At 33.8% G+C, this 20,355-nt stretch overlaps 3 protein-coding genes across 3 annotated transcripts; 2 read left to right on the forward strand and 1 right to left on the reverse strand.

Annotated features, from left to right (window-relative positions):
* The first annotated feature begins 1,036 nt into the window (after window positions 1-1,036).
* On the forward strand, window positions 1,037-2,178 carry LOC119638858. Its single transcript, XM_038035935.1, has 3 exons — window positions 1,037-1,346; window positions 1,441-1,528; window positions 1,584-2,178. The coding sequence occupies exons 1-3, from the start codon at window positions 1,218-1,220 to the stop codon at window positions 2,042-2,044; spliced, it is 678 nt and encodes a 225-aa protein (XP_037891863.1). The 5' UTR covers window positions 1,037-1,217; the 3' UTR covers window positions 2,045-2,178.
* A 5,838-nt stretch (window positions 2,179-8,016) lies between these two features.
* LOC119638812 (kallikrein-1-like) lies at window positions 8,017-9,978 on the forward strand. The gene is made up of 5 exons (XM_038035839.1): window positions 8,017-8,075; window positions 8,163-8,427; window positions 8,527-8,683; window positions 8,769-8,900; window positions 9,953-9,978. The coding sequence occupies exons 1-5, from the start codon at window positions 8,017-8,019 to the stop codon at window positions 9,976-9,978; spliced, it is 639 nt and encodes a 212-aa protein (XP_037891767.1).
* Window positions 9,979-10,601: 623 nt separating this feature from the next.
* LOC119638813 lies at window positions 10,602-12,276 on the reverse strand. Its single transcript, XM_038035840.1, has 3 exons — window positions 12,187-12,276; window positions 11,983-12,097; window positions 10,602-11,908 (listed from the first exon to the last, which is right to left on the reverse strand). The coding sequence occupies exons 1-3, from the start codon at window positions 12,274-12,276 to the stop codon at window positions 11,244-11,246; spliced, it is 870 nt and encodes a 289-aa protein (XP_037891768.1). The 3' UTR covers window positions 10,602-11,243.
* Between the last annotated feature and the right edge of the window lie 8,079 nt (window positions 12,277-20,355).

The raw sequence follows: 20,355 nt of genomic DNA on the forward strand, positions 1-20,355 counted from the left end.
CTTAAACAATGTAAAAAGAATCATAAATATTTGCGAGCGTAAAATAAACTTTTTAGGATTATTTATAAGTAAAAGATCTCGATAAAATAACTTATTGTTAATGCATTTCTTAATAATACATTAATTACATTACAGTGGAATACGAATGCAATGTATATTAACATATAAAGGAAATTTTTCTATATACTTAAGGAGGACATGCCAAGTTTCGTAATTAAATTAAACCATTTAAATATTCATTCTTGTTTGATTTTTTGGACAAAAAAAAATTTTAAATTTAATCTGTTTGTTATATTGTTGAATTCAAGTAATAAATAAAACCAAGAGAGAGCCATATAATCAAAAAATGTGTAAGTGCAAATAGTAATAACAACGTACAATAAATATCCCAGACGATAAGGATAGGGTTGCCAACTGCGAAAATTTAATTGATAATAGCTAATCAGGAAATTTTGACTGTTAACATCCCGATACGTTAAAATAAGTTAGAAGAAATAATAATAGTTTATGAAATTCAATAGCGTAAACTTTTTTACCGTTTCCAGTTGCGCTAAATCTTAACCTAAACCAAGCACCTTTCATATTTGCGATTTCCCTGTACGTATCAATGCACAAAAGATTGAATTTACAAAAATATTCGACAATTCACTGTGATAACTCTATGATTATTACATTTTTATCCTTTTCACAAACAATAGGATACCCTGAATTTTAGTTGATGTTGTCAACGCTATTTCATCTTATATTCAAAAGAAATAAGCGGATAATCTATATAATGAAAAAGATCCATTAGTAATAGTACTATTATTCACATTTGTTTATCGAAAATCCTGAAATCTATGAAAATACGGAATTGATCTGATCTGCTATAAGCCTGCTAACGACTGTACACAAGAAGTAATAAATATAATTTTATAAATTAAAAAAAAATCACAACAATCAGCAACTGATTGAAGGGAATAACAATCAAAGAATACTTATGGAAGAAATGCAAAAACAAGTGAAAATCGTTAAGCAATACTCAACATTTTAATGAATTGCTAGTAAAAATAAATTGAACACATTTATTTTATTAATGCTTTTTTCCATTTGTATACATGTATGCGCGTGTCGTTTTGGTATTATAAGCACACATTACAAACAAGTTTGAAGTTTGTTGCTTAAGTCTTGTTTCGCGTTCACTGCAAAGATTCGTTAGTAAAATAGAAAGTACAAATATGAGTTTGCGAACCAGAACATTAGTTTTTTCTACATTCTTTGGATCGATTTTGGCAATCGGTTTATTGTTGGTCAGTTTGACTACAAATAGCTGGGTTAAGGCTTATCCGAAGCGAACAAATGCTCCAGTAAGTTATAATATGTTACACCCTTTGTTGTGTATTTGTATAATTGTTGTGTATTAAAGCGAAATACATTTTTTTTTTTGTGCATGTTTTGCAGCAATCTAAAGGTGAAGTAAGCTATGGTTTATTTTACGGTACCAAAGATTTAAATCCTGGTTTCGGTGTGAGATCATATTCAGTGGATGGTAATTGAATTTTTTTCACTTAATTCTATTTAACTTAGATTCTTTTCGCTTTCAGTATATACTTTCATGCAGACCGAACAGCAACCTATGAATTTTTGGCTTTGGCTTATCACCGCAATGGGTACTGGCCTTGGTTTGTTGAGTTGTGCCATTTCCGCTATTGCCGCTGTATTTAAAGCTGCGTCTGCTGCCAAGAAACCAGGCACAATGCTTGTTTTATTTGCTTCCAATATATCGTCGGCTTTGTCACAAGTCTTGGCCTTTATCTGCTGGCTAGTACAATTCTTTCAGTATTTACAACATAACGTTTTAGCGATAGAGGATCGCAGGCACAATTGGTATAGTCACGGTTTGGCCACATTGGGCTATAGTTTCTACTTAGTTGTTATATCAACTCTAGTCGTTTTTTTAAATATCACTATATTATTACATGCTCGACGTCGCGAGAAACGAGAAGTTCAACGTCTACAGCCTCCAAATGAAGAAAAACATCAACGCGCTATAATGCTTTATTGAAGAACATATCACGAATAATATAGAGCAGAAAAAAATGCCTTCAATTGCCTTAACACCACACACATACCAATTTCAAATCTATGTATATGTGTGTGTGTGTCTTTATTATTTAAGTAAAAAAAGTTGTATTATCTGAGTATTTTATATGACTGATATTCATTTTTAAGGGAATCTCTGGAATATTTTATAGAACTTTTATCTTATAAGTTTTTTATGTATTTTGCATATAATATGTATCACCCTATTCCTGAAGCACTATTACTTTGTTTTTAAATTTTTAATTCTCTGTGGTATTATTTTTATATGTTTGTAAGAATTATGATATGCAGGTATTTTCAATACTTTTTCAATGCATTTAATATCACGATCTTAATGTGAAATTTTCTAGAAATCTATTAGTTATTAATTTAATACAATATAAACGAATGAAATAATAAATGAAGTTATTAATTTGATAAAGACTTTGAAATTTACAAATTATTATTATTACATGTGTTCAATTGTCAAAATTATTTTAAATATATTATCTATAGGTCTATCAACTTAAATAGGAAGATCAATCAGATCTTATAAAAAAAAATTAAAAGATATTTTTATGCAAAAAACAAATGTGTTTTAGAAGATCATATTATGTCGAAACAAGTTTAGGAAAGCCATTACGGAATCTCCGTGGCAGAGGAAAGAAATCAAATTTGGTCCTATCGGAATTACATTACGGCTTATATTTCTTCGCTTGCTTTGATCTAAAGTTAAAAAATTGATAAAAACTCATCATTTTAGACGCATAAAAATTACTTTCGAACTTTCGAGAACGCCTACGAAGAATGAAGCAATGTCGTTGAAATTTATCATAGCAAATTTATATGTCAAATTACTAATCTGAAACCAAATTTCACCGCAAAAGACTAAAAATTATTTCTCGTTGCTATACAAAGGCATACATAAATGCTTGAGATTTCAAAATGTGATTCCATCTCATTCGAATATTTCAAATTCATTTAACAAAACACTATTTTTATCGATTATTCTTGCAATATATTAAAAATCGATAGTTTGCGTCGTATAAGATCCTTGTCGAAACACGGGCACTGATCTTAGAAATAAAGCTTCTTAGGGTATCGAATTTCTTTTTCAAGTTGAATACTAAAAAATCTGGATGCATATCAGACAATCATTCGGACAGACGTTCTTAACTTGTTTTTTTGGAGTTATTCTGAATCGATTGCTATAGTGAAAAAGTGCGTTTATATTTGGATACTGCATTTTTTTATCTCCGCCAAAGACGCCATGACCTGTTCTATTATATGTTCCTATATTTCTTTCATTCAGAAATTAGTAACTGTAGAAAACGTGATTCTCCTGAAGTGAGACCGTTTGGTCATGTACCGTTTGGTAAGATGTAATATTCTAAAATCAGATTAAGGTTTTAGCTCGTAATCACTGGCGGCATAAAGTCAGAAACTTAAATCAGCGGACTCTATTTATTTATTTATTTATTCTACTTATACAAGAAACTCAACTAAAAATTTTGATAGTCGAGTTGAATTGACTCTTAAAAAAAAAAAATCGAATGCCACGCCTATAAAAATTGTATAAAACTATTGAGGAGACGTACAAGGGGAGATGAATGCATATTTTTTATACATTTATATAAAAAAGATTATATATTATATTTCAAGCAGTTGTATGAATATATGGAAAGAATTATCATTTTATTTTTGAAAATAAAGTGAAAGTAAATCTAAAGTTAATTAATATTAAAACTTAGTATAAGTACAATAAAGCAAATAAGAAGGAAAAAAAAGAAAAAAAGCATGTACACAACTAGTATAGAGCCACACCCACAGCCGATACAAGACCAAATTTCGATTGAACCCTTAAGCTATCGCAAACATGCATAAGCTTGGCCACCGATAATAATTACAAAACAATTCATTTTCGATTAATCATGACATTTTAGGGTAAGAGCTAGTTTAAGTACGACATAGGTAAATTACTCGCATTAAGCAATGTTGCTTTAATGGATTTTAAAGAGTCCGCTAATGAGAATAAGAAGAATAATAAACATCATTTAGGTTTTTGCAAACAACTCTGAGCGGATTAAACAGCTCATAAATATATTTACATTGACTAAGCTTAACCAAGGTGAAGTGCCGAGAGAAGCGGCTGGGGACATTAAAGCTTATTTCACCAACTAATGCAGGCGATTGATGAGACTTCACTCTAGGATTAACTGCAGCCTAGGTTAGGTTCAAAAGTTAATTGCATTTTGATACGTATCAGCGGCTATCAGAAGACTTGTACTGGGCCTAAGTTTGAGTTCAAGGGTGAAATCCAGCCAATAAAACCCCAATTGCGCGTCTCGCGAAGGCAAGGAAATCAACAACGAAATCCTTCCTTCTTTACGTGATAAGTTGGCGAACAAGAAAGTTTATGAAGTTTCGATGAGTTTTTTTCTCCATTTATTTTAGGACAAAGAAAAAAAAAAGAAAGAAAGGGGTTGAGAGAGAGTGAGAGAGAAAGTAAGAGGAATGACTGAAATAACTTTCGGTGCGAGAAGAAATCTTCTCTATCTTCTTACGAATTTTTTCTTTTCTCTCAACTAAGTGACTTTTGCCGAAGTTTCACAAGCACGATCAAGCATTATTCGGCCAATTAGGTGGAATATTTTTTAAGATTGTGTAGTAAAAGAACGCTTAGAATTGAAAAACAATTATGTCGGCCGTCTTTAGAGCAAAATGAGATAAAAGTTATTTATTCTATTCTTAAAGACGGGATCTTGCAAAGAACTCGCACATCTGTCTGTCTGATGTCTGTCAATTTAAAAAAGAAATAAATAAAGAGGAAGAAAAGACAGGAGGAATTCATCAAAAAAAATGTATAAAAAAATGTGACAAAAATTGAACGCACACTGTCACAATATTTAATAACTTCTAGTAATTAAGAAATGAGATGACAACATTCATTCATTTATTGATCTATTATTAGATTAGATCGCACAAGTTGACGTCAATGCTTTATTAAAGATGATGCGAATGAAAATGAAAGAAAATATTTTTTTTGTTTAACAAATCAATTACATTTTAAAGCAAATAACAATAATGAAAACAACAAAATGATAACTGAATCCATCCATCATTTTAATAAATTGGGTGTTGTTCAGATCCCAAAATTTCCCTACACAGTTATCCTTAGAGGTTTAGAGGTTTAGAGGTTTTCCCTATCACTCATGCTCATTTATTTAACCGAGAGTAGGGCACGTGTGAGTGAAAGGATATAAGGAAGAGAAGGTGAGTAAAAGAAAAAGAAAAAGAGAGAGAGAGAGAGGGAGAGAGAGTCAGTCTTGTTTTGGTTTTTAATTTCCTTTTTTAATACTTCCTTCTTATAGTTGTTGCTGCTGCTGCTGTTGTTGTTGTTGTTGTTGCTGTTCTTATTGTTATTGTTCTCGGTTACATTTAAAGTATGCGACTGACTTATTTCGAAGGCGAATTCTTGGATTATATTATATGTGAAACAAATGATGTCATCATTTTGTCTAATTGTTTGTCAATATCCAGTTGATCTATTGTACATATAACTTAATTTTAGGTAATTTTCCTATTGCTAAAGAAAACCGCACAGCAGTAAATCGAAACACTTCCGTTTTTGTAATCGAAAAAAAAGATCACCACCTACTGTGCCTATCCTTGGAGGTTTTCTAAATTCAGAAGTAAATTTTATTTACACAAAATGATATATTGATCGATGTGATCGTCTTGGAGTTGAAATATCAGCTGACATTGAATATTTACAAAAACAATTCAATTTCAACTCCTTTTAAGATGTACAAGAGAAAAAAAACAAATATAAATAGCGTTTAGATCAAAAGATAGTAAAATCGGAGTTAAAGGCTTGTAACTAATTTCTTCTATCGCTATCCATTCCTAACAGAGAACGTTTATGGGTAATATGCTCAAGGTTATGATAACGATTTCAGATTTTCAAAAGTATTGGAAAGTCTTGCACGCAACTGAGTCTCGAATCGTGGCCGAATTGTCCGACAGACGCATTCGAATGGATATTCTAGTGCTTGTGGGAGTTTGCAGATTTAATTTTTTTTTTTTTCTTTTTTTTTAAGATAAAAATGGCCTCAGACAAATGTTATTTTTTATCTACTGAGAGTCATCTTTATATGCTCATCTTCTGACATTGGCTAATGAATACACGTCCTGAAACGTTTTGCATATCGCTAAATATGGTTCTTGACGTAGCGCATGCTTTTAACAGTGCCTTCTTAGTGAAAACATCATTCTGCAATTATTGCTTATCTCCTCTTTAGTTTTTAGCAAATTGCGAAGGATTTAATGTCAATTATGATATGCGGTGATGGTACCGTTTTATTGTTAGCCGTTGTATTTTCATACCCATCACCGAAGGTATATTCATTTTGTCAAAACGTTTGCAACGAACAGAAGAAAGCCGCAGAGACCCCACTAAGTATATATATTCTTGATCAGCATCAAATTCTAAATCGATTTAAGCATATCCGTCTGTCTGTCCGACTGTGTAATGCCTGTTGTATAACAACAAATGAAGCTAACGACTTCAAATTTGACAGAAACAGTGAAAGTTCTTGCACGCAGGTTCTTATTGAAAATAGGGCAAATCGGTTGATGGACACGCCCACAGCACCACGTAAACCGAGAACACGGCGGTTTTTCAAAGGGAATGAAGAGTTGTACTTTTGCTCATTACTCATAAACTACAGCAAATAAATGTACAAAAATTTGAGCGCATATTCTATAGGCAATGCTGTTGACCAAGTCTACCCATTATTATAGTGTTTCAATATTAATAATTATTTTTCAATACCTTTATAACAGGCAGAAAGAAACTTCAAAAACTGCATAAGGTATACAAATTCTTGGCCAGTTGCAAACCTGCAATGTGCCTAAACATGTCCGGCTGTCCGACATGTTCGTCTGTCCATCTGTCTACTTGCGTAACTTTGTAGTATTTATGATAACCCTTTTCCGGTTAGCGAAAATGGAGAAATCGCCTAAAAATTTGCAAAAGAATTTGCAGTTGGCCTTTTAATTTTTTAAAGGACACCCCTTCAACCCCCAAACGCCTCTACGACAAAAACTTTTATTTTGAAAATAGAAGAAATCAATTGCGTCCACTCCATACTATAAGGCTTGAGAAATTTTGTCTCTTATTTCTTTTCCCTTCTTTTCGGGTAAACTGTAATGGGTATAAAAGATTCGGACTCGAACGAATTTAATTTTGTCAGTTGTTTAATAATGGCTATGAACAGGCCCATTCAGAGCTTATTAGCGGAAATTCCAGACATCCCTTAAAGTGACGTATTGAGATGTTGAATATTTATATTGAGCAGAACATGCCAAGTCAAGCTTCACTTTGTACTCAGTTCGAAAGTCTATGAAGGAATGTGAGTGTGTTTCAGTAGAAGATTCCATGAGTCTGAATATGGCAGTGCGCCGCTAGCTATAGATTTGGAAAAATGGAAGGCCAAACTGAAATTATAATGTGTTTAATGGATCACGTATTAGCGGTCGATACTTTAGTGACGGAGGTGGCGACGATATTATCCGTAGTCCTATATAAATATGTTTTCAATTGATGTCAAACAAAAAAAATAAATAAATATATATATATATATTTATATATGTATGTGTATGTGATGTATGACATATAGATATTATCGGTTTGTTGTCGTTTTTTTTTTTTTTTTCTGTTTTGTGTGAAATATTTATTCTATTTTTGTTTGCATTTCAAAAATAAATATAAACCCGATGAGCATGAATTTCGAATTATATTTTTTTTTATCTTTATTACTAAATTGGATCGCCAGCAGATTGACGGCTACGTCTAACGTGCATGATACGTACAGGACGCGTAGGAGTGCGGTAAAAAATTATAAAAAATGTATGGCTTGTTGGGGATATAAGCGAGAAAGTGGTCCAATATTTATGGGAGCTGGTGTTATAATACATGAATACGCTATACTAACATATCACGGTATTGGGATGTAAGTGATTTGAGTTTTCTCTCTCTTTCTTTTTTTTTTTTTCTATTATTCGTTATGATATATGATTTGGTTTTTTGCCTATGCAAGCATGCATAAGCAGTGGCCGGAAGGAGATCAAGTTCTTGGTTTCGTTCTTTACGATACAGAATTCTGTGAATTTGGTAGCAGAGTAAAAGAAGTGACTTGGTTCACTGGAATTTCTTTACAAAGTAAGCACATTATTAAAGTGTTGAAATCATATCCGCAATTGGCCATAATTAAGTCGCTGGAACCATTGCGCTCTTCTTCGGTCATGCCGTTGCCTCAAACACACCCTAACATAAAGGCTAGATGTGTCGTGATTGGTTGGGGAGTAAGTACACGATTTGTAGCAGATTTTAAAGGAATTAAAATTTATTGAGCATAGTTTTTTGTACGCCTTCATTCTCAATATTTCTCAATATTTTTGTAGCAATTATTAACGGACAAACTGCAAGAGATCGAAGTGGAAGTATGGTCTTATCACAAATGTCAAGCAAATATTACAACACTGTTTAATAAAGCTCTCTGCGTTTATATGTATGAGCCCTGTCTACTATTAAATGGTGGCGAGCCATTAATATGTGATGGTACGTATGTGTGTCAATGAATCATTTTTCTTTTGTTTTTCGACAAAAAGAATTTTTTTATTTTTTTATTTACTACCATATTAAGGCACACTAACTGGTATAGTGAGTTCCGAATTTCCCCGTTGCGAAAATTCTTCATTGCGCATATGCGCCGATGTCTTTAAATTTCGTGAATGGATTAACGAAAATCTGCGACTATTAGGAATTTCTAAATCAAGTAAACACAACCATTTCCTACCGTTGGTGATACTACTGAAGACGATCGTATCAAAAATTTGTAAATTCATTTCTTTACAAAATTTCATTTGAAAACATTTACACCTGAATGTTTTATATAAGCGCAAGAAGGTAATAATGGTTGGACGATGCTCTTCCATAGGATATCGAAAAATATGAAATGCCTTACAGTCGAAATCTACATAGAATGCAACATCTACACAGTCTTCTATTTAGGCCAATACAAAGTCATTTTTCAAAAGCAAAAGCAAAACCATACAAACGAAGGGGGTGCGCAAGACCGACACGATCCAAATTGAGTAAAGTTTAGAGAGGAGAACGCTTTTCATGGGAAGTGTTTTGCAAAATGGGCCCATTTAACATACCAGATCAAAAATAGTAAAGGTACCCATAAAAGCTTACTTTTTGTAACAACGTTTACATAAGAAGAGATTCAAAAAGGCCCGTCTTTACTGCATTGATTTTGTACGTCCTGCTGCTGATATATTTCTCCGATTTTTTTGAGGGGCATCTTAAAAATGGAAAATTTGGTTTCATATCATTCTTTCATGTTTCTTCAAATCACGGCCATTTTGTAACTTTTGAAATTCGCTTGATTCACTTTGTCGTCCAGAAGTTCTACAAATTCTACAATGGCAGCTCGACGATTTTGTAAGAAAAACGGCAAGCGATCACCAATACAAATGTTCTTCTTTTCAATATGAAGAATCGCTGGGGGGAGATCCCTTTTGCGTGCAACCGATTGATGGTCAGACAGAAGTAGGAATAGTCATTAAATCGATCCGGAGTTTCATGCTCGATAAAAATATACTTAATAGTTTTTATAAGTAGAGCTTGTTTTCTGTGGGCAGACAGAGATGTCGCTATAGAAACCTTGCACTTTCAACTGGGTCGTATAAGTGAAAATGTAGCTAATTTTTTTGCGCTCCATAAAGGACTTCGAGAGGACTGCTATTTCTTGTGGTCAAATTAAAGTCTCAATGGAGTTTGTTGCATATTTTTAAAAAAATTTTTCTTATTTCCATCAATCAGCTCTGCAAAAACGGGAAGAGAGCTAACTTTGGAAAGTTGTCCACCTATGTGAAGCATTCCCCTTGATGAATCTCTCTAGCATTTTTTCATCATCTTCTTCTTACTAAACTTCTTTTTAGCTTGTGTGATACATTGTTTCATTTTAAAATTAAGTTAATAATAAGGATAAGGACATGCAAGGACTTGAATAACTGATTTTCAGAAAAATGCGCTGTGCTAGGTACGGAATTGAATGTTGAGGACAGCAAAACAAACCTTAGCCATGTTTTCTTGTTTTCCGAAGCACCGACAAGTCTTGCGCTGATAGTTTTTTTGGTAAAGATTTCCTTCCTTTCCTTTTCCATTTGCTCCATTGTAGTGTTTCAAAGTCACAATTGGTCCACGCACTGTGCTATTCTTTTACTAATGAAGAGATGCTGCAATCTTTGTGGAGCTTAGATGTTAGAGCTACGCCTGCCAGCCTGCCTTCAATCGTTTTGCTTTTTCCTAGATTGCAAGTTGTACATATATGTTGTAATTTGTTTGAGCAATATCTCGAACTCAATATAGTTTCGCAAGCCGAAAACTTTCATTTCTAATTAGTTTTCCTCAAATTAAGCTAAGACTGAATCCAATAGTTTGACGAGTGTACTAGACTTTCCGAAATTAAATAGACTTTATATATTGATCTTGGTAACCTATCGTGGTCCATGACCAAGGACAAACAGCCCAGTTCATGGTTGAACTTTATGGAAACACAAGTGACATTTTCGGAACGAAGACGAGTGAGACAATTTTTGATTATTTCTCACTTAAAAATGTCTTTTCTTATGGCCATGCGCAGCACTTAAGGCCAACTTAAACTCTAAACATGCGCTAAGCACGTTGCGCTGAACATCTGAAAGCACTACAAACGTGGACTTGCAAACAACGTTTACTCCAATCAGCGACGGCCATCTATTCTCTTTTACTCTTTTTCCTCTACAGTTTAGATCATTGAAATTTATATACCTCTTACTATTCGCATGTGATTGTTACTTGCTTCGTAAACAAAACGCTCAATACTTTTTAAATTATCTAATATATAGACTTTTATTCTATTTTTATTTTTATTATTAACTCTTCATTTGGCCAGAGAAATAAATTCTCAGACTAAAGTCTTAAAGCATTCGCGCTCACTCGCACTTAAGATTGACTTGTTAGACGAAATTGTTTCCCTACACTTGGCCACTTGGGCGAATACTCTTTTTTATTCTAATTTCTAATCACATTTTCGTTTCAATTAAGATCATTTTATGGTATAAAAAAAGTACTAGTAAAACTCGAAACGTCCATCTCCATCATCCATAATGTTCAGATTTCTGTGTGAGCGAAGCGAATCGTGTGCGTCGTTGTGCTGGGCACGATAGCATAATAAAATGAGTATAATGATATGTAAAAGTATTAAAATCAATAATAAGTAGAAGCAATAACCTAAACGGGCGTATCCATCCGATATGAAATTCAATTCCTGACGTAAAGTATCGGTTATGGCGACATTATAGATCAAATGATTATTGTAGAGTGCATACCAAAAGACCAAAGTCCCAAAAAGACAAACGACCACAACTGTATTCCAGATATACAAGCCATAGACATTGAAAATTGGTTCGATTGGATGCCATTTAATGTTAATTAAAGCGCAAGTCATTGCCACCAACGAGAATAGTTGAGCAACTGAGAAGAAAAGCACTGTGACGAGCCAAAGCGGTGCAGAAATATATGATTTTTTCATTCTGTTATTGCTGTCAGTGGTGTTAGAATTTGTTTGCGTTGAACTTTCATAGTTCATACGAAACTTTTGCTGGTCTGAGGGCAAATTTTGTTCGCAAGATTCGAGTTTTTGTTTATTATATACTCGCTTCAATTCTCGCTCACGTTTAAGATGATCCTGTTGGCAACTGAACATGCAAGCTTTCAAATCCATATTGCAAACGACTAAAGTTAAAAAATCGGTTCAGAATGATTCATCTTTATATCAATCAATATATATATATATAAGCTTTACATACTTTTAAGGTCAAATTTCAAGGTTGAAGCCAACTGATGTCGTTCCAATGTACCGGCAAATAAACCGTAATTTATACGACTCTCTACACGTTCCGATAAAATAGCCGTAGCTTTTAACTGTTAAATGGGAATTTGGTTTTTTTTTTTTTTTTTTTTTTTTTTTAAGATAAAAAAAAAGCTCAGCACTATTTTTATTAACTATTTACCCAGTAGTTTGTGGAAAATGCTATCAACGATATAATGCTAGCCGATGCGGATAACAACGCTATAATGATAACGTAATTCTTTTGATTCATATTTTCATTCGCTGAATCTTAATGAAATTTATTGAATTCAAATACTTTTCTATTCAAGATGTTAAACGTTAATGTACGTTCGTCTTCACTGACATATGGCTTGAACTCATTAAATTGATTTCGTATCTTATCTACATAAAGGTTAAACGATGTAAATATTCTTCATATCTACTCTTCATTACCGAGATGGTAAACTAACTTTGTCGGGTGGCTCGTGATCTGATCGTCTAAGACTTTTCATGGCGATAAAAAGAGAGAGCGATAATGTCATCGTGTGAAAATTTTTAAGATCAAGATGACAAATCATTATCATCATAGTTTCTTGGAAGATGTTTAGGTTAAGGTAAATAAAATGTTTCATATGTGATAACGCGACGATAAGTAAATTGTTTGGATGCTGGGGATCGTGGGAGTTCGATATAGATGCAATAGTCAATAAACAAATGCTTTACGCACAATTTATGATTCAAGTTGAGATGAATCACTTGCTCTATGAGGTGTATCCAAACTTGTCGACTTTAATAGCTCACATTATCTATTTTTTGTATTCACTACCGTAGGTTGGGAGTATATTCATTTTGCAAAGACATTTGCAGCATGCATAATGCACCTGCAGAGACTCTATGAAGTGTCCATATTCTTATTCGGTATAACAAGTTGTTGAAGGGTCTTTGAAACCCCATCGGTCCCTTAGTCAATTCATCTGACCGTCAATTCGCCTGCACGTATCTTTGTGATACACATCATCAAGATATCGGTTTCAAATTCGATGAAAACATTTTCGTACGCAAGTTAGTACTGACAATAGTCCAAATTGATTAGAAGATGCGTCTGCAGTGCAATATGAGTAAATTACTCTTATTGCTATTATTCGTTATTCATTACTCATAGGCTGAAAGAGAGACAACGATAAAAATATCTCCGGACATTTTATGGAAGACGTTACGGTACAATGTTACGATATATCGAATTACTATTTATTTCTGTATTTCTTTTTTTTTTTTTTAATGTTTTTTTATGACAAAAAAAATGGAAAAATTCTTTTAAAACCGAATATAATTTTCTTTTGGTAATTGGTTGCACCTTACACGCCTATAGACTTTATATATATATATGTATATGTATATGTATAAGGTGCATTAAATTTATGCGGATTTCAGATAGACTTACATTTTGTTGACTTTTTCGGTAAGAACTTTACAGTATGGAGGAAATGTGGCCCCATTCGCAGTGTGGATCTTGAATCGAAGTCGATCCATCTCTAATAGTTAACTGAAATGAAAAATTAATTCAGAATAATGATTAGACCTATACATTTATTGTTATGGTAAATGTAGCCTATCTATCTCGTGGATTCCCCTTCCGCATAAGGATTCTGATGAAAAGCAAGTTTTATGTTATGGCAACAAGATCTGTTGTTTTTCTATTTTACAGATGAAAATCGGTGCGACAATGTGATTTCACCTATAAATCCTCTATGTAAAAATTCGGACGAGACTTTTCCATTTTTCTGGCCATTCTACACATTATATAAGGATTCTCTCAACAAAATTTTCTTTTTCGTATTTCTGGATAAAAGTAGTAATGTAGCGTATTTAATAGTCGATCTTGCTTAACTACAACAATTTAACTTGTTTTAAAACGAAAGAAAGTGAACTAATATTGCAGTTCAGTGATCGCCATTGCACTTGGTTCGTGACAAAGCGATATTCGCGATAAATTTAAATCAGTTATCTGGTGCATGGGGCCGCACTTCTTCACAGAACGTTGATGTCTTTGAATGCGAGTTGTTGCAAACGCCTGTGAAAATGTAACAACGGCAGCAAATTTATATCAATAAAAGTTTTGAGACTTTCAAACGTTGTAAGTGTCTTTCGTGTCCAATAGAAGTCGATGAAAAGTTGAAAGAAAAAAAGAGAGCAAGAGAAAGAAAAAAGAAGAACCCTTCCATTAAAAGATCTTGTGGATATGACTGCTGAGAAAATCATGCCTCTCTCCAATTGTGTACAGGATGTGCAAGTAGAAGCACTCACTTGAGCCTTGGAGATATTTGCAGGAAAATACAAGATAACCTCACCTTATGTTGATAGTTATGAGATTATTATTAGCATTATTAGCTAACAGCATTTTCCTACATAATCCAAGGTCGAGCTCCAAAAGTGAGAGAAGTCATTTCTTTAACTTTGTAAAACAATTGATCGTTTTGGCGTTGCTTACGAAGAAGCGAAGTGTTTGCAATATGGGTATAGCTTTTCCAATTCAGATACAGTAAGAGCAGGTTTACGGTCTTTAATAAGAAGAAATGGATCGACGTTCACAAGACCACAAGTTAGACCACGATAGTGTATGTAAGTAAATACGAATTTTCTTATGCGTAATGAAGCGAAAACCCTTTACTTTACGATCCTAACCTAATATTTCGATTTTTTTTTTCGTTCAAAAGGAAAGTAAATTTCTTTACAATGTGTCGCCTTGACTTGAAGAAGTTTATAAGCAAGAAGACGGAACAATTCCCTCTCCTTGAATCAACTTATTCATCTCTGGTTCGATAGAAGAGATTCCTTGCTGCAAATGTGGCTGAAATTGAAAGGATATCATTATGCCCTTGCTTTAGCATAGAACTTCACAAGCGCTATTTCGGCCACATCCAAGATTATCTGAAATCTTTGAAATTTGAGATAAGCTAAAATTCTTTCCAAATCTTTGGTTCCTATATTAGCACAATGCCTCACAATGGTGAATTGATTTTTTTTTTTTTTTTTTTTAATTCTCTTCATGTAGGTATCAAATAAAAGTAACGCGGCAAGCTAAGTGCGTGAATTCTGAATTATATATGACGGGCCACCACATAACTAATTAGATATATAAAACAAACAAAAAATATATATATAAGAAATTTTTTTTTTTCAATTACAATGAGGTTTTGGTTTCAAAAAAAGCAAATGTGGATAATGAGTTTTTCGTCAGTTTGGGACGTTTCGAAATCGTTGCAAATTAAAATCTCAAATGACGTAAGCTTTTTGTGTTTAACAACATAAAAGTGACTCTGGAAACAAATGCGAAATATACTTTGCCTGATCAAATTGGAAAGGGTAGGCTAAAGTTTTTATTTTAAAAGAATTAAAATTAAAAAAAAAAAAAAAAACAAAATTGTAATCTACAAGTGAATCAGATCCATGTCCATATTCAGTGTGAAAATCTAATATACAATCAACTCCAGTTGATTCTAATAATCTTTTAGGGAAAATTCATTCAGTTGAACGTTTTAATTATGTCGTATGCCACACAAGTTGTTGCACTCTTTGGTTTTTTTTTTTTTTTTTTAATTTCAATTTTCGTATTCTTCTTGCTTTTGTAAATCAGCCAATAATTCTCGGACCGAGTAGTGTTACTTGGAATTACATTATTTTTATATATTATTGATTATTGATACAATAAACGAAACAAAAGCGAATGAAAGAAAAAACAAAAAAAAAAAAAAAAGAAGTAAATAAGTAAAATAGGTTTAGTATTTTGGTCTAAACTACATTAGAATTTGATCAATAAATTTTCTAATTAAAAAGATTTCGACATCTTTAAACTATTCGTGTTAATGTCATTGTAAAGAGATGCGTACATGTATGCGTTTGCATGTGTATCTATTGCTCTAAATGGTGGATGTTATTTTATTAAAAAGTCTTAAGGGATGACTTGTAACTTTAGAGGCAAACCATAGATATAGGTGTGTGTGTGTGTGTGTGTGTGTGTGTTGGTGTGTAAACGTGTAAGCGAGAAAGGCTCATGCTGTGAACGATAGCTACCATAGATTTTAAAAATGCCCCCGGTTTGCATTTGTATTTCATTTGTTTGTTATTCTTTTTTAATTTATTTATTTATTTTTATGAATAAAGATAAAGACTGGCACAGTCGATGCAATAGTTATTGCAATAACTATACACATAATTTTCACAGCAATTATATTTGATATTTATATTAAATGTTCCTTCCATAAGGAGATAAAATATGCTCAGCATGACTCTTCTCTTCCCTTCTCCTCTCTTCTCATCTCTTTTCCCAAGATACGCAAAAATTGCCAAGAATTCTATCCTATGGCAAGTGCACAAAGGCGAGTTTTAATTGAGTCAGGAAAAAAAAGAAAAAAAAAAGAAGGAGAAGCTCCTAAGAACATAACTTGCGACAGGAAAGTAATTATCTCGGTTTTTGCAAAATTTTGTAACACATTTGCTCGGATTTTAATGTGCCTGTGTGTGTACTGATTGCTTGCTTTTCATTCTTTTATTTTTATTTGAAAGACCACCAAGTGTTATTGTTTAGCCTATTGTGGTCATCAATGGTAAATGAATCCATGACCTTTTCTTTTCCCTCTCTGTGGGCTGCCCTGATATATTCTTATCGTATAAGTTAAGGGTATTGTTATTATTATTGTTATTATTATTATTATTATTATTATTATTATAAACTTAGCCAGAGAATAAATTGTAAGACTAAAGCATCTAAGCATCTAAGGCTTTCGGCTTTTATTAAAAACTCTACCGCACTTGAGATTTGAATCCACGATCATTGAGTTGCTAGTCGAGATTCTCACTCAGGTGGATTAAGTTAACGGTAGTCAGTTGTTTTCCTTGTAAGATCAACTTTTTATATCCATCAATAAAGTATAGGGAGCGTAAGGGAGATATTAATCCTTCCGTAGCGTTAAGCTACACAACTCAAATACTCGATAAAATAGAAATATTTGCGATCAGCCAAAACCATCCATCTCTGTTCGATCTTTCCGCCTGCCCCCGCCTGTCATTCGTTGTTGTAATGCTTGCAACGGCAACATGTGACTTGTAAATGGGAAATGTGATCTGTTTATTCTTTATTGGTGACCCCACACCAACTTTGAAAATGGACGACGTGACACATCAACAATGCAAAAGAAAAAAACGCTGGAACTTAACATATAATATTTAGAAGAAATTGTTTAAAACATTCAACGAAAAATGTGTCCAGAATCATTTCCAACTTTTCGAAGCAAAAATTGACATCATTTGACCTCAAAAACTTTAATTTACAAACCACAGAAAATAATTATCGGAAATTTATGCATAAATATTTCACGAGATCATATAAAATAGGTGAGAATAAGAAACCCCTTGATCCGCCATCGTTAGAGGAAAGGTTTTGACTTTCAATGCGTAGTCATTAATAATTTACAAATTTTCAGAAATATTCCCCAAGACTACGTCAATGATGAGTCAAAAGGTGAATGCAAAAATGTTTCCAATTGGCCAACGTTACGCATAGAACTACAACTACGGTCAATCACATAAGGTACGCCTCCCATTCACGTAACGCGGTCACGATCAGAAACAAGTGGGGAAAAAGAAAGACGGAAAGAAACCGCGAGGCGGTGGCCGCAACCTGGTATGTGCGTTTAATCGGCAAGTGTTATGTCTTTACCGAGTAAGTATTGCATAGCTACGCTCGAAGTAAACTCTACCGCATTGAGATTCCAAATCTGATTATTAGTCGGGTAATCAATGAGTCCAGGTTTGTCTGGCAGGAGCATCCTTCACTATCAGGACCAAAAGAGGGTGCTCCCAAAAGAGCGCGCTCTCTTCTCTTATTTAGACTGTAGTCATACATGATGATGAGCTAAACGACCTGGGATTCAAAACATTAGGTTATGCAGACGACCAGGCAATTTCCGTGGTTGGCTGGTGTGAACAGACGCTTACTGAACGCCTGCAAAAAGCTCCAATATATAGTCGGATAGAGTTGCTCCATATTTCAAGCAGAAGTTTACGCATACTTCGCACGTGCCTCTGAATGCTTAAGGAGGCAGTGCAGGAGAGAGCGGATCTGCTTTTACTCTGACAATTAAACCGCTTTAAAGTCCCTAAATGGGCGAATGATAACATCTAGGCTTGTGTTGGAGTGTCTTCAAACACTGAATGAACTAGGCAGGCGTAACGATGTGCGCTGAAAGGGCTGATTGCCCAGCATACGGTGGAGCACGAACGACCAGGTTTAGTCCTGAACCTTTATGCGGTGTACCAAGAAGCTGTATTAACGGATTGATATCGCAATGGGCACAGAAGATATCGTATTGTCGCTGGAAGCAATGTGCAGAACAATAGTAGACAAAAAGATTCATAAAATCTTCCGGTGTGACACATAAATTACTGGAATTAAGAAGAAGCGACCTACGCTTAACCATAGGTTTCTACACGGATCATAATTCCCTCAGGTAACAATTGCAAAACATGGGTATGGGCGTGTGCAATGGACCTTCTAGGTCGGTGTACAGTTTGCCCAGGCAGTTAATAATAGTAATAATAAAAAACCAGATTATGACAGTAAGGACGAAGAGGAGAGGAGGGGAGTGACGAGGAAGGAGTAGTTATAGTATATTTTACATTACCTTATAAAATTTTATAGTTTCACTTATTATAATTATGTTTATATTACTATTTTATAATTTTTTCTTTTTGTATGTTAATTGTTTGTTGTCTCTCAAACATTATACAAAGGCAATTATCTGTCGCTTACAGATAAAGGATCATTTAAAAGGAGCTGACTGAGTACTTTTTAAACGGTTGCTGATAAAATTTTATTTTATAGGAAATACCAAAGGATTAAAGTCCCGGTTAGATAATACAAATGCAAATGCACGCTAACGATGAGCGTGGTTCTTGTTGTTGTTCTGTACCTAGAGAAAATCCCAAAATTCTTCATTTGCACCAGCTGTGAAAACAAGCACGCGATAAGTCTACCTGAAACGCTAATATGGAAAAACGATAGCAAACGGCAGTGCATTGAATTCGTGACACTAATGCCTTAAGCCCTTAAAACTCGTAATTATATATCTGCACTATCGGCTGTAATAAGTTGTAATAAGCCGGTAATTAAGATGTCTATGTCTGTTAAGGCATTTATTGAAATCATGATTTTGTTATTGTAATTAATTTAGCCAGAGAAGTAAATTCTGACACTAAAGTTTCAAAACACTAACATCTGAGTCTATCTATCAGCTTTATTGAGAACTCTATCGCATTTGAGATTTGAACCCACGACTGTAGAACTCTACGTACGTCAAGATTCTTTGCCTGCTCGGCCACTCAAGCGGATAAAATCATGGTTTTAAACACAAGTCCAGCTACTAATATTCCCCTTTTACTGAGGCTGCTTGGTCTCAAATTTTTTCACATTTCATAACACTTTTCTGAAAGTTTCGCCAAATTGGGTTCGAAGATAGCCAAAATTGGTCCACGTCAAGTTGAATTTGAAAATGAGCAAAATTGATCCATCATTTCAATTAATGATTTTTCTTTTAAAACGTGATCTCAAACTTTTTATTGCTCTGATCCATTTCCAAAGTTAGCAAAATTGGTCCGTAAATCCAATCGATAAACGCCCAGTTCTAGGTGGGAATGGATAAATTGAACTTAGAAACCTGTTCTCTCTGTATTAGTTTCCTATTATGATCTTGTACCAGCGGCTTACGACAATGGGCATGTTACAGTTTGGTATGCTTTGGTCCAATGGAGTCGGACAATTGGTGTTTTTGCATTGCAAACAAGGAGGATTATTTAAGGATATTGAGCGAAAATATGGAAGAAACTACGAACAAACATTCAAATACTACCAAGGCAACGACCTCTCAAGCCTAAGACCCGCTTAATTCAAGAAAGGCTCTTATATAACTGCCTAATGAACCGCCTTCAACAATATGTGAGATGAATTGGACCGTCATTTGCGAAAACACTCAATCTTTTCTATCCAAGATCTGAAAAATTGACTACAAAAAAAAATGGAGTAAGATCCCTGTTTCCTACACAAGAAAAATTATATAAAATATTTCGAAACGTTTAAATAAGCTTATTAAGCAAAAAAGATACCCCACCGAATATTAATTTTTAATAATTTTAGCTTTTTATCTTTGTATCAAAAAAAACGCAAATGCTATCGATTATTTACGACGGCCCACTACGCTGCGACCACCATTTTCTTATTTCTTTCTCTTTCCTCTCTTCTTTCTGACGGTCGCTGGGTTACACGAATACCCGAATTCCCATACTTATATAAAAAAAA

The sequence above is a fragment of the Glossina fuscipes genome, unplaced genomic scaffold (assembly GCF_014805625.2).
Source record: "Glossina fuscipes isolate IAEA_lab_2018 unplaced genomic scaffold, Yale_Gfus_2 110, whole genome shotgun sequence".
NCBI lineage: Eukaryota > Metazoa > Arthropoda > Insecta > Diptera > Glossinidae > Glossina > Glossina fuscipes.